The sequence below is a fragment of the Argiope bruennichi genome, chromosome 7, assembly GCF_947563725.1.
Source record: "Argiope bruennichi chromosome 7, qqArgBrue1.1, whole genome shotgun sequence".
Lineage (NCBI taxonomy): Eukaryota > Metazoa > Arthropoda > Arachnida > Araneae > Araneidae > Argiope > Argiope bruennichi.
In genome coordinates, this window is record NC_079157.1 from 61,027,587 (window position 1) to 61,043,172 (window position 15,586).

General features: G+C 30.4%; 1 protein-coding gene across 3 annotated transcripts; it reads left to right on the forward strand.

Annotated features, from left to right (window-relative positions):
• The first annotated feature begins 228 nt into the window (after nucleotides 1-228).
• Nucleotides 229-15,211, forward strand: LOC129975729 (clavesin-2-like). 3 transcript variants are annotated; one of them, XM_056088911.1, is made up of 6 exons: nucleotides 229-538; nucleotides 4,052-4,220; nucleotides 5,630-5,869; nucleotides 9,222-9,415; nucleotides 11,427-11,537; nucleotides 14,805-15,211. In XM_056088911.1, exons 2-6 carry the CDS (start codon nucleotides 4,079-4,081, stop codon nucleotides 15,024-15,026), a joined length of 909 nt encoding a protein of 302 aa, XP_055944886.1. In that variant the 5' UTR covers nucleotides 229-538; nucleotides 4,052-4,078; the 3' UTR covers nucleotides 15,027-15,211. The 3 variants fall into 3 exon arrangements, with proteins under 3 accessions (XP_055944886.1, XP_055944885.1, XP_055944887.1); XM_056088910.1 differs by having other exon boundaries at nucleotides 229-534; XM_056088912.1 differs by lacking the exon at nucleotides 229-538 and adding an exon at nucleotides 2,732-2,863.
• The last annotated feature ends 375 nt before the right edge of the window (nucleotides 15,212-15,586 follow it).

Sequence of the window (15,586 nt, forward strand, 5' to 3'; positions counted from 1 at the left end):
GTATTAGATTTATTGCGAAATAGCTTCACAAACAAGAAATAATCAAATCCAGTTTCAAAGAAAGAAACTAACAACCAACGTCAAACAATTCTTTGCCCTCCCAGAATTCCTTAGTATTTTTAAAGTGATTGAAGGGTAGACAGTTCCTCAGTTATCATTCGACAGCTGATATTTATCTTATTTTATCGTCCTTCACCTAGTTTTTTCCGCCATGTGCTAGTACTACTTTAACGTAATTATTTAAAATAAAAATTATTCATACGCAGTCCATTGTTTATTTCTACACGACGATATTTTGATAGATTGAAATAGTCAAATCGCTTGCCTTATCAGGATAAATCTGCTGTCTTCAGAAATAGAAATCTTATTAATATAGAAGGCAAAACTAATTGTATGCTTGTGACATATATTTTTAAGAAAACTTGAATTTAACAAGTAATAATACCACTTCAGAACTTTAGTGTCTATATTATTCACAACCTAATCAAGGTACAGATTTGGAGAACGAGTCATTAGATAAAGTGTGAAACCAGTGTAAGTGAGTTATTATTATTATTATCATTATTATTATTATTATCACCATTATTATTATTATTATTACAACCTTTTTAAGAAGCCTATACTGGAAGCTTTCTAGCATACCCTCTTGTTCTCTCCCCTCTTTCCCATATTAAATTTAGTAAATTTAAGCAAGGTTGTGAAGTGCTCAGATTTTTATTTTTAGAATCTCACCAGGAATGTTTTGTTCTTCGTATCATAGTGAAGTAAAACTATATATATTTTCAATGTTTTTCAATTTATAATTATTTTTATTATTACACCCTTTTTAGAAAACATGCGCGAGGAATTTACTAGTAAACTTCTTAATAGAGTTTTTGTCACCCCTTTTTCCCATATTAAAATGGGTGACCTTAGGTGAGGTGATGGAGTGCTCAGATTTTTATTTTTATTGTGTTGCCAATGATTGGTGTTTTTGCTTCGTATTTTAAATTAAACCTGTGTGTATTTCGAATGCCTTTCTATAACCTGATTAAAACCACAGAACTGCAACTTTAACAACAGGATAATATACCAAATCTCATTGAACAAAGTCGTTGTTTTTTTTTAATTATCGTGTTTCTACACATACATGTGTCCAGACCGACAGATAATCAACACTTAGACAGAGTTTCTTCAGAATTTTATTTACATCTAAACATTAGATGCCAAAACAGTGCAACAAATTTTATCCGTCTGGTTCTTTGTCTTTCATGTTCGAATTCATATGCAATTCGTCAATTGGTATGCAATTCGTCCCGGGTTCGAGTCCCAGTTTGGGCATGGTTGTTCTTCCTGCTCTATCTGTAAGATGTGTGAATGTGCCCTCCTGTAAAAAGGGCTTGTGCAAGCAAATGAGTAATGCGTGAGTAGTCAAGTCGTACTCTTGGCCCAAGTTAGCTCTACGTTAAAAACAAGAGGCGCTCCCCCTTAAGCTTAAATCGGCTGAATTTGAACAGCGGGCTTGTCCGTGGCAAGTGCCATAAGAAACAACAACAACTTTCAATTTGGTTTCGCCAGCGTCTGGTCGTCATAGGCTGCTTTTATTTTATTTTATTTTTAACGAAAGAAAATGTCCCTGCTGTAGAAATGTCTTTACATCAAACAGCAATAAAAGAAACCCTTGGTACCAGGCAGAGTTTCAAAAAACTTGACTGGAAATTTAAATGTACCACAAAATGTGGCGAAAAAACCAATTGGTATGCAATTCAAAGTGTCACCAATCTTTAGATCGCACTAATAAGCAAATATAATTTTATCATATGTTTCGCAAATTCATCTCCTGAATTGTAATGATATGTTAAACCGTTTGATTCTTTGTATTACAGTTTTTCAATTGATTGAATAATTGATTCTATCAACTTATTTGTTGTTTGCTTGACTGTATTAAAGTGATTCTTTAGATATTAAAAATAAATAAATAAAATTATTTCCATTTCTTTAATTGTAATAATATTTTAAACCGTTTGATCTTTTTATTGAGGTTTTACAATTCATTGATGATGGATTCTACCAACTAATGTGTTGATTGTTCTATTGAATTAACTTGATTCTTTAGATAGCAAAAAATAAATAAACAACATTTAATTTAAGTGTACATTAAGGTAATTGTAAAATGAAACAATTTCCCGCACTATAACGTATCACCCTAATGAATGTGCAGCTTAGATAGGTAATCTACTGATTAATTGATTTATGCATTTTAACAGTAACACATATAACATTAAATACTTTTTTTAAGTATGCTACGATAATTGCGATAATATTATTTCTCAAATGGCTGTATCGTTTAATATTTCTTGTAACAAGCATGCCCCAAGAAACTTATGGTAAGATGGCAAGTTATAATGTTATATTATGTTTTATTATTTCGAAGCTTACAAGACAAGGACATTACCTTTTGCATATCAGATTGAATTCAATGTTCATAAACACAGTGCATTTTTCCTTCTCTCTTTTCCTATTACATTTGGGGAAAAAAAATTCCGGTAACATTGCTTATTGTAATACAACCTTTCTCTGTTAGGCAAAAATGATGTTAAATTGACTGATTATCAATAAAAAACTATTACAAATGACGACAATAAAGTATTGTTAAATCCTTGAAATCACTATTGACAATCAGTTCTTTTTTTACAATTGATACAATCTTATTATACAAAAGAAATTAAAACTAAATTTTTATCATGTGCGTCATGGATGTCATTGAAAAAAATTATAAACTTTTCTTCAATGACGATAAACCATAATTCCTTGAAGATAGTTAATAAATACTTGAGATTTATCACTGGGTACTTTATCATTTCTGTTGTGTGTTTATAATATGGTAAGTAGGATTACATTACTGTTACAAATTGTACAAAAATCTGATGTTAAATTATGTGTTTAGAATGTACAGTGTGGTGATATTTTTTTTGTTTAGAAAACTTGACTTGATAGTTTTTGTTGTTAAAAATATAAATTTGTAATTTTTCAATGTAACGATAATATGACTTATTGACTTTTATAAATAAAATATAACTCGTAATATTTATGTTTAGAAAGTCTAATGGGTAATTTTTATACTTTAATAATTAAAGTATTAGTTATAAAAATGGAATTTAGATGAAAACCTACCATTCTTAGCTTAGTCTAATACCTAATTTTTAAATCGCTAGAAACAGACTTCCAGTTAGAAAAATGTTTTAAACGATGGGTTTATGTTGTTTTAGACAGTAAATGTATGTCTGAAAATTTTAAATTTTATGCTTTTTTATACATTGGATAAAAAAGCATTAGATTACTATGAATTTCTATCACCTTATCGAATGTGAATGATATGACTGGTAGTTCCATTTTTTAACACAAAATTAAATCTCTATCTCATTTTTGAAATTTCTCTTTATATTGATTATGATAACATGCACAAAAAATATACATACTGCACTATAACGTCATGTATATTTCCCTTAATATTAACAGCGATAACATGCGCACAAAAATGTATTTAATATCGTTATAATGTACATATTTCTCTTAATAATAACAACGATAGCATGTAGGGTAAAAGTATATTTAATATTGGCATAATGAGTGTATATATATATATTTATATATATAGATAGATAGATAGATAAATGATATTACTAAAGCAAATTTGAATATTTTCGTAAATTATATTTATGAAATACAGAAGAAAATCTTGTTAAAAATCAAACAACAACATTCGATAAAAATAAAATTTTTATCAATAATTTTTTTACTTTTTCGTATATGAAATATAAAAAAAAAACATTCTTATCTCCAAAAAAATGATTTTGAGTTTTTGACTAATCTGCATATTTCCGATCTGTTTGAATATCAACAAAGCATTTTCAGAACACGATCACATCAAACACACTTGGAGCTGAAAATCAGCATATGATCTCTATTTCGAATTAGTAGATTTCCAGCAAATTCTGAGGTTTTCATTAAATTTCAGCATATAATAAATGATTTTATAAATCTGCTTTTCATATGCATGTTTTTCTTTCAGAAAAAATAATTCATTTTGAATACAGAAATGAATCCTTCAGCGAGCGACTTCTTACCCTACCATATAACTAACGCAGAGGATCCTGCTCTGTTACCAAATCTGAGAAAAATAAATGAATCAGATGAAACGAAAGAGAAATGCCTAGAAATTCTACGCAAGGATCTGAAAAGTAAGCCATTTTAGCCCCTATTTTTCTATATACGTCATTTATTTTTATCTTGTTGTTTCAAGTTTCTAGTATATAATAAAGTAAATTGAGTAGCAGTGCAATAGAATCCATTCTTTGAAGTCATTCAATAAAATGAAAAGTCATTGCGGTATTCGTACGAATGCCAAGAACTATCCACTTTTTCACAACTTTAGCGTCAATGAATCCTTGTGATAAAAGTCTGAAATTTAACTAAAGAACATTTTAAGTATGGATAACAATATTACTTAAAATAAAGTCGCTTCAAAGAAGAGTTTAAAAACTCTGACTCATTTGACGCTGCAATGAAAAACTTCACGGAAAAGAATTTAGCTATGACTGCATATCACAGAAGTGACATGAGGAATAATATAATATGAATAGGCATGCTTTCTGGAAAGTTAGGAGGAATATGTTTGAAAGCTGATGTTTGAATTGCTCAAACTAATTTTGATGCTGCAAAAAATTCGATAAAAAGAATTCAGCTAATATTGCAAGTAATTAAAATGATATGAATAATAGTGCAAATAGAAATTGCAAAATTTGCAACATACTTGTTTCAACCCAAATGAGGGACCCTATCTTCATATTTTCACCCATTTTAATGCTAATCATTGGCTTTTTAAATTTAAATCGTTTCCAACAATACGCATATGAAGATTTCCCAAAATTGTTGATACAATATATGTCGGGAAAATTTATTCTTCATTTCTTTATTATCCTTTGACGTCTTTTGTAAAATTTTATCTTCTGATACTCTTAAAAACTTTTAATTAGAGTTCTTATTCTCTAATGAAGTTTAACTTTAATTCAAAGTAACTTTTGCTTCTTAATTAACTGAAAGTAACATATGACTCTCCATCAAGTTCTTTCTGCTTATTTTTTAAAAACTGATCGTATTTCTGAAAATTTTTGATGTAATCAGAATCTGTAAAACGATTTTTTTAATTCAATTTGCATTTATTTTTCCGAATGAAATTATTTTTAATTGCATTAAGTGCTCATACTTTTAAGTGAAAGCATTTGTTCAGAATATAGTAATTTCATTCGATATATAGAAATCGTTTTTAGATTAAAAATGTAATTCCTGAAAAGAGGTTTCCGATTTATGAAAACTTGATGTATAAGAATTCCATTGTATTAATAATATTTTCCAATTTTTAGTTTCAAATATTTCAAAACTTATCATTAAAACATTATAAAAATTTATAATCAGTCATTTCTAAAATGGACCGCCAGATGGCACTTGTTATGAGGAATTGTAATTTAAATACATTTATCGAATAAGTGGCTGTTAAGTTTGTTAAACTTTTTATTTCTTATAAGTCTTGTAATATCATTTATTTCAAACTTTATAATTTTTTTTTAAATTTCTATTATAATTTTTTCAGATGTAGAGGACATTGAACCTTGCTTGGAAGATGATTTCTTATTAAGATTTCTGAGGGTGTCGAAGTTCAACACGTCGAATGCATTTCAGAGAGTACTTAAATATTACCAGCAGTTTGACATAACGTTGGAAGCACTCAAAAAAGTGTCTCTACCTGTTCAAAGAGCTCAAAGTGTAAAGTACATCTGGATTTCTCCTCGCAGATTGAAGAATAATTCAGCTTTAGCTATCGCACTAGCAAGTATATATGTATTGAATTGAATTTTAAAATTTACGCTTCCTTCAATAAAATTTGAAACAATTGCTGCATATAAAGATCTACTTAACCCTTAACTGGGGACGTGCGGTCTGTGAGACCGCAAGTGATGGATTTTCTGTCACCCCTATTCTATTTTTAGCTCAATTGAATGGATTGACCCTGTAGCTTCTTGTTTTATGACCTTGAATACACGTGCACTTTTTCAATAGATTTCAGCAGATGCTTTTTAAAATAATTCGGTTTTTTCTTTTAGAGCGGTCTTTAAGACCGCATCTCCCTGTTAGTGTCCCAGTGATAAACAAGGCTTAGCAGATGACGCTAAAACTTGGGGCCCGAAACATCATCCAGTTTACTGATCCTATTATGAAGCAGTGCTCCAGACACTTTTAAATGAAGCATAGAGTGATTTTAGTGATAAGAATAATTGTACAGAAGAGTTTTTCGATGAAAGTTCGCATTCAACTGATTTTGATATGTATGTTCAAACATAATTAATTTTTCTAGTGATAATGCAGTTTGAAAAATTTATAAAATATATTAATATACCAAGATATATATATACAGACTTTATAGGTTGATTTTTATACTAGTTCTTAACATGTATGTTTAAAATGCTTTAAAAAACCGTGCTATGAAAGTCACACAAGCCGTTAAAAAAAGGGACAATTTTACCCATTGTCATTTTTTAAAATTTTTCATATAATTGTTGAATTTCACATTATATTGACCTCTATATACCTTCATATACTGTAAAAATAAATATGATTTAAAAAATAATATGCTTTTTCCAGAATATTATTTATTGTAGCATGTCATTTGAGAAGAAAATGCATGTTCCAACACATTTACTTTTTTCAATGATAATATATTTTGAAACATTTCTAAAACATATCTATATGTCAAGAAAAATACCTGCAAAATATATTGGCAGTTTTTCACACTAATACATTCATTAGAAAATTTAATTTGAGTGTAAATGAAATGCGGTCTCGTAGACAGCATCTCCCCAGTTAAGTCCTAAAATTTCACCTCCCCAGTTAAGGGTTAAGATGATATATTCTCTGAACTTCAAATCTTACAACCAATCAGGAGTTAGAATATGTACTAGAGGTATAAAGTATGATAGCTGATCTAAGATTCATACTCAAAATTCTATTATGGATCAAATAACCATTTGCTTAGTTATTATAATTAAATGTAGATGATTACGGCCCACCCATCGACAAATTCAGAGAAGTGATAATAAGCATCAAGAGGAAAAAGAATCACCGTGCAGCATGGAGTCCCAAACGACGATTCATTGGTGAAAATCGAAAAAATATACAGAGTCGGAGAACAGTTGGAATCTGTAAAAAATTAATTAAAAAAAATAACAAATGGTGTTTAAACTATGAATTTTTTAAGTGAAAGCACATTCTTAAAAGATTTTTTTTTTCATGCCGGTAACATGCGGATTTGATGATCTAGCAGGTCTAACTTACTGAAAACGAAAAAGTAGTTTAGAACCTATATTTCCAAAAATATTAAAACTTGAAGAAAAATAAAAGCTTTAAAATATGCGGAATTTTATATTCTATAATTTGATATAAATTGGGAGTGTGAGAACCGGGGAGTTTTAAAGATATTCAGGAAAAAACTAAAATGGGAACCAGAAAACATCGCTGCAACATCAGCACCGATGTTCGCAGAGAGCGTTGTCAAATTCGAAAGACAAATTCGGACCAATGATAGTAGGCATTAAGTAGATGAAAAATGACCAGAAAACATAGGGTCGCAGATAACGTTTTTCAATGAAAATCACAAATCGGGTGGAGTTCGCACGCTGGATGCTTGATGCCACAAAGGAAGATGCATACTTTTCTGCTGGAGTTCTATTCTCAGATGAAGCCTGCTTTACGAGATTATGTGTCTTCAACACACACATTGCGAATATTTGGTCATTCAAAAATCCTCACATCAGTATCTCGTCGAACTTACAACATAAGTTTGATATTAACATCTGGGCAGAATCTTCTATTTGGACCGTATCTTCTGCCCGAAAGGCTTGGTGGCGAAAAGTACCTGGTTTTCTTCCAGCACATTCCTCCAGATTGACTGCAGGAAAGACCGAACATTTGGTGAATGCATGATGGAGCACCTTTTAGTTCCATTCGTGAAATCTGACTCATTGTTTGCGAATTGCGATGACCATCCATTATAAAATGCTCATTCATGAATACTTTCTCGCTGCTTTTATTTTTTATTTGCTTTTACGAATGAAAAATTTACATACGAGAACGCTTCTCCTCGATTACCTTGTTCCTAATCCTCGCCTTCGTAGGTCCATTCTCTTCGCCAGACTCATTGTCTTTTCGACGTCTGTTTTTGTGATTTTCATTGAATAAACGTTACCTGTGACCCTATGTTTTCTGGTCATTTTTTATCCAGTTAATGCCTATTATCCTTGCTCTGAATTTGCCTTCGAATTTGATAACGCTCTCTGCGAACATCGGTACTGATGTTGCAGTGATGTTTTCTGGTTCCCATTTTAGTTTTTCGTGAATATCTTTAAACCTACCCAGTTCTCACACTACACGCTTATATGAAATTATAGAATATAAAATTCCTTATATTTTCAAGCTTTTATTTTCCTTCAAATTTAAATATTTTTGCAAATATGTGTTCCAAACTACTTTTTCGTTTTCAGTTATTTACGACCCCCTAGATCATCAAATCCGCATGTTACCAGCATGAAAAAAAAAAGAATGTGCTTTCACTTTTAATAAAATTCGTATTTGAAACACTATTTGTTATTTTTTTATTAATTTTTTTTTTCTTTACTGTTTCCAACAGTTCTCCGACTCTATATTTTTCCGATTATCACCAATGAAACGTCGTTTGGGACCCCATGTTGTATGGTGATTCTTTATCCTCCTGATGTCTACTATCACACCTCTGAATTTGTCAGTCGAATTCGGCAACACCCTGTGGTGTATATATATATAGAGAGAGAGATGTTATATATATATATATATATATATATATGAAACTTGGATCTGAACTTGGTTCGAATTTTTTTTTCTATTTCAATTGCTTTATCTATATTTCGCAAGCGAGAAAGCAAACACTCCAACACACTAGGAGAAATAAAGCAAGATTGTGATTAAAAAAAAAACAGATATTAGAACTCAAATAGCAACAGCTTAGAAATAGATATGTATTTCGTCTTCAAGTAAAATGTGTTGTTAACCGATCAATTAATGTTAAATTTTTATTATGTTTCATAATTATGAATTATGTGTTTTATGAGATATGAATAATGTCCCTTTCATTCACTCAAATATTATTTTTATAGGAAATGTTGATTACAACAAAATTACCCTCGCAGAACGTATATATCTAGATATGTTGGCTGTCAATGGAGAACTTCAAAATCCTGTCACTCAGATAACGGGGTTTACATTAATATTTGACTTCAGAGGATTCAACATACATGCCGCTCTAGTGCACACGCCTTTTTGGTGTAAGATGTTTGTGGATACAATAGCGGTAAAAAAAAATTTCAAATGTAATCTCTACTATTAACAAAGATGAGTGTATGTATGTGTGTGCGTGCGGGTACACAACTTCATTACAGTAGTAGTAAAAAGTGATTTTAAATTCATGACGCAAACTTCCCTTAGTTTATTTTGCCGTAAGATACGTGATAGCAAAAAGGGAGCTCTTTGCAGAGATTCTTTTTCAGATGGCAAATCAAACAAGAAAATGACAGTTTTAAGAGCATAACAACATAATGACGTATGTATGCATATACATTTGTTAGCCTGGACCCCTTACTTTAAGCACTTCAATGATTTATTGATTAGAGTTAGTCCTACTTGTCATACTGTGTACTATATTGTTGCTTTGCTAGGAGAGTAGCCTAAAAGGAAGTTCTCTGTAGGGCCTGTACGGTATTGTTGTTCTCTATGGGGAGTAAATTATGAGGATCTCTTTTTTTTTGTAGCTAATAAATCAAATAAGAAAAGCACAGTTTTAAGGATTAACGCTTGTACGTATAGCTTCGGATATCAAATCGCCTGAGCACAAATATATAAAGCTCTTCAATTTTCTGGAATACGCTCAGTTCTACTTGTGTTGATGCTATAGAGGGAATCTTATGTTGTGAACGTTATCTAGTGTATTCCTTTCTTTAATCTAAGTCAAAAGCAAAATGCCGGTTATATCTGTTCATCTTTTGAAAATGTGACCCATGGAAGTGCTAATTATTTGAATTGCCCTTAAAATTTACCCCGTGATTTTAGAATCGATATAATCTGATACATATATACATAATCGATATATTCTTCATGTTTTAACAGGAATATATGCCCATTATATATTTATCCAACCATTTATATATCATGCACATAGTTATAGTTTTAATAGACTCATTAAGTCATCAGTAATGCATAGAAACATGGGAGACCACTATACATATATTCATTTCATATGATCTCTGTCTATTCCCGATGGGAAAAGAACTAGCTTACTTTCCTATTCTGAATACTTCCTTAACCTAATGCCATACTTAATGATATCAGGAATGCAGCCATCGTTTCCTTATTTATAGAGCAAATACTGATTTATTGAATATTATATAGATTTTCCAGTATTTGTTCAAACAAATTCGTATCATAATAATTATTTAAAATAAAAACTAAATTATCATATATCAAGTCAAATGTTGAAAGCTATGCAATACAAATGTTAGAAAGCAAAATTTTATTTATTATTATTACCATGCTGAGCCCCAATATACAATTTTTCCCTCTTTGAGAATTTTAATTTAATGAAAAGATTTTAATCTGTTTAATTAAAAAGAGTTTAAATCTGTTTCAGCAAATAGTTTTGAATTTTCGTAGCTCCGCAAAGAATTACAGCTGTAAATTACCCCAGAAATCTAACAGGAAATCTCAAAATAATATTTTTGCTTAAACAAAATCTACAATATCAATTTAAAAAATCTTTTATTTCTTTTTCCTAAGTTGTGTAATTATATATTCAATTTTCTAAATAGATCTTGGGTGTCACCATGTTACTTACATGCGCTATGGAAACATAGTTTTTAACTGATAAAACTTTAACTCTTTCAAAAAGGTTGTTTTATCTCCTGTACCACTCATATCAGAATATCACTGCGTTTGTACTATAACATTTATATAACGGTATTTTTAAAGCTTATAAGTATGCTTTTTTTCATTAAGTAGTTTAAAAACTGTACATCAAAGTATTCAATACTTTGATATAAATGATTTAGGTTATAAATCCCCATGCTTGAAAGCGTTAACTATTTAACTAATCCTTCACTAAAACTTTTTTAATATTCCCATTATTAGTAAAAAAATTTTTTTTAATATGTTTATTGAATAGTTTTTCTATTTTGGATATATCTATAGTACGAAACACTGACGTCTAAATTTTATTTATATAAATGTTTTTGACATTTCTTAATTTATTTACTTATTTTCCTATATGCATAAGAAAATTTCAATTTATAATTTTCATCCTGTATTTTTAGAAAGCATTTCCTGCCAGAATTAATGCTGTCCACATAGTGAATCCTCCAACCATATTTTGGGTTGTGTTCAAAATCGTGCGTCCGTTCATTCCGAAAAAGATACAAGATAGAGTAAGTTATCAAATTATTTGGAAGAAATAAATAAATTATTGCTGCATTAAAAAAATATCGGATATTTTAAAGAATAACAAATATCCCAACAACAAAAATAGCAGATATTTCAAAAAAAAAAAAGAAAAAAATTCTTAAATATCGTTATTTTGGTATATTTTAAATGTACTGTGTGGTTTTTGTTGTTTGACATAAGCAAGAACTGACGATGAAATATAGGTTAAAAGTTCCAGTATTTGGGATAGAAAAAGAGAATTTAATACAATTAGTACAGGGGTAGCGAACCTTTATGGATCAACGTGCCATTTTTTTTTTGTAAAGAAATGATTAATGAGGTATAGGCGTGCCATCAAATAATTTTGACTTCTAATTATTGGGAAAATGATAAACTAAATACTAACAATTTACAACTCTTTATTTACTATGAAAAAATGCATTTTGCACTGTATAGTAGTAAATGTTTTAGTTATATGTGTAAATCAAATGAAAGTAACATCAGTGTGACTTCTGTTGTTAGATGACAAATATATTAGTATTGTAAGATATAACTTTAAGCAGACTGTATGCTGAATTGGGAGTCATCTGCCAAACGATTTCTTCAATGTTATTCGTCTCTGTAAATAATTACTCGCAGGCATAGGTAGATGAAAATAAGGTTAATAAATAAGGCATGAGCCAGCTTCTTCAAACAGTTAAATGTGTCTGGAATCGAATTGCATGCTTCCAAAATTTCGTTACTGTCATTTTTACTTATATTGTTTGTTAATCTTTCTGTTTCAATCAATTCCAACTTTTTCCTTGTTTCACAAAATTTTTGAATCCATGTTGAACTAGATTGGAAATCAATCACTTGCATTTCAAATTTTTCAATTTCCAACCAATCGAATTGGGACAAGTTCAGTTTATCAAATGAAATGAAGTCACATGTAAACCGTTTTGATCAGTGGCGTGCCCAAAATATTGTGTCGCCTGCCTTTGGTTTGCCATCCCTGAACTAGCACCAAGTACTATTGTAGAATAACATAGCAAAGTTTCTATTACCCCAAATAAGGAGACATTTCATACATAAATTAATACATATTCTTATTTTCAATCCTTTAATAATCCTTTAAAATGTCTTCATTTTATTATATTTTATTTTTTAAACTTCATATTTTTCAATATTCATAATTACCTTTATCCCATATTATAGAAATCATTTTTTCTCAAATTCTATAAAAGATTTCTCAAATTTAATTTATATTAATCAGTTAATCAAGAAAAAAAGCAGCATTAAGTTATTGCATTTTTTTTGAGAATTTAGCATTTCAGAACTATAGAATTCTTGAGAGTGGACTGAAAATCAATCAAAATTCAGGTATTAACAAACCTGAAAACGTGTATATATGAAATTATTTGCCTGACACTCGAAGGATTTTTTTTTTAAACTTTTGCACTTAAGCTTCGGCGTCATAGAACTCAGGGGGGGGGGAATTTGATAAACACATTTTTATTGTTCTGAAATACCTGACAGAAGGTGTAACAAAAATTTAAAAGCGTTTGTGTGCATTAACATGTGAAGAAGCAAAAGCTTCTGAAGCAACTTCTTTTGGGGTTCTGTTTTTTGTTTATCATTTTTAATTGAGGTACTAATAGCTATATGCAAATAGATTAGATAAAAGCAATGCAAAGGATTTCCGATTTAGATGCAATAAAATAAAGTGATTATAACAACTCCGAGCAAGATTGTTAAAATTTCCATTTCTATGATTCTCGAAATGACAGCAAAAAATTTTATTGCGGGTTTTAAACACGTACTGACTGCTAATAACACAGTTAAAATCATATTATTAGAAAAATTACCATTACACCACAATTAATAAAATCTTAAAAATATACATCTTTTTAAAAAAAATTTCAGTGGAATCTACCGATTTCACACACCACATTACTACTCATATCTTTTTCAGTAGGTCCAAAATAGATCTCCACGCTATGTATAGATGGCAGCACTATCTCAAGTTAAGGAAGCTGAAAGAATTGCTACACCTCCTCCATCAGACTCCTTTAATTGCAATGTCTGGAATGATTGTATCGTAACTGAGAACGATAACCAATTCCTCCACCCCTGTTTCAAAAAGTTCATTGAGATTGTGGTCTTGTTACTAAGCGGTTCTTATGATAGGAGTTGCCTAATAATTGTAAATATATAGCGTTTCGGAGGCATTTTTTAACATGATAATATTTATATAGGGTAGCATACTGTCTATAAATAAAGACATTTCTAATGCAAAAATCATTTAATATGCTGTTCAGATAATATAAGGTAGCTTAGAGGAGTTAGTAAAAATTAGTAAAAATTCTTAATCTTTCCTGTGGGTTTTCCCCTCTTCCTATAGCATTCCCGATAGCGGCCCTCTCGTAAAGAAATCTGACGAATCTTCATTAGCTTGATATGTACTATCATCTCTCCATGATTGGCTCTTCACTTTTATATCTCCCTGTATATGAGTGTGTGTGTGCGTGCGTGTGTGTGTGTGAGAGAGCACAAAAGAATAAAATTCACATATAAAATGGATAAATGGATTTAACTTTATCAATACAGAAAGACCTCAAAAACCAGTTCGAAGAGACTTCTGAATACGCCCGAACCCCCTCGATATCGCTGAACTAAAACTTCTCCCTTTTTTATTTATTTAATTGATTGAATACCCGAGGCAAGTGCTTTGTTCATTAGATATGTTTTCAAATATGGGTTTTGGTCATAGGATTTTTTTTCTGTGAATTTCAAAAGATGTCCGAGAATGCAATTACTTCATAGTCATCAGTTATCTGGAGCCATCTCACATACAACTTCTTTTATATATCAATCAATCAAGAACACAGGCAGTCATTGTGGCTTCTTAGGTGAAAGGGTATAGAAAATTTTCAGAGATAAATTCGGTGTTTCCCTATTCTGAGGTACCTCATTCGAATGATGAGAGGATTGAATTAAAAGTCATTTCAGCCATTGTATTTAAACGTTGGTGCATTTGGACTGAATATAAAAGCCAGTTATTTGACGCATAATACAAAACTTTAAAACTTAATCACTTGACTCATCCTACTTAAAGCAGTTAATTTCAACAATTACTGACTCAAATTTCAAAATTATTACCGCTCTTTTTTTATATGAAGCATGCAAAGAGAAAACATTGTTCTAAAATTTTTACCATATTTATACCTTTTTATTAGTGTCTATAAGTTATAACTATGAATATACAACTGAAATAATTAAATTCTTTCCAGTTATTTATGCACTCGAATGACGGCTGGGAGAGTTTACATTCTTCAATACCACCCGAAGTACTTCCCGAAGAATACGGCGGAAAATTGAAATTCGATTCTTTCATTAATGTTCTGGAAAACATTGAAGAACTAGATGAACATTTTCGTAAATATCTTAGATTTGGTTACATTAAAACCAAAGCAAGCCGACAGTGTTTCAGACCCATTTGTCAGAAAAAGTAAAATTTTCTCAGTGAGAAAACAGGCATTAAAAAGAATATTTTAAGAATATTAGCATTCTTCAGCGATACACTAACAATTCTCTGTGTAATTATTTTTATTCACTAATTGTTAATTATTTTTATTTATTTATATGTTTGTAAAGGTTCGCCGCTGTGATTGCTAATAAAAAAGATTTTTGTATGAAATGTGTACTGTGGATTATTTTTATATGTAACATTTTTTATAGAAGAATGAAGCTGCCAGTCTCATGATTTTCTTCTAATTTTCAGGAAAATATCCAGGAAACCGTCTCATTTATAAAAAACTACTAACTATTAAAGTCAGTGCCTACAGTGCCCAAATCTGGTTTCTTGACCGAGGGTCCTGGTGTGCAAGGCATATGTCCCGGTTAGGTGTTCAACCTAACGCGGAATTCCCCGTGTTTAGTTCCCAAGCATGCTTGGTCCTCAGTTGATCGACCCACTGAAGGGATGAAAGACTGAATCGAGCATAAAAACTACATTCAACTAAGATCTCAACTTTCCAAAGATCATAAAACTTAAGCTTTTACAATCCTTTTT

Bases quoted from the DNA above. Each gene is read 5' to 3' on its own strand.
- LOC129975729 (XM_056088911.1), top strand. From the start codon at position 4,079: ATGAATCCTTCAGCGAGCGACTTCTTACCCTACCATATAACTAACGCA. The intron at 4,221-5,629 runs GTAAGCCATTTT...TAATTTTTTCAG, and splicing joins TCTACGCAAGGATCTGAAAA to ATGTAGAGGACATTGAACCT. The intron at 9,416-11,426 runs GTAAAAAAAAAT...CTGTATTTTTAG, and splicing joins TGTTTGTGGATACAATAGCG to AAAGCATTTCCTGCCAGAAT.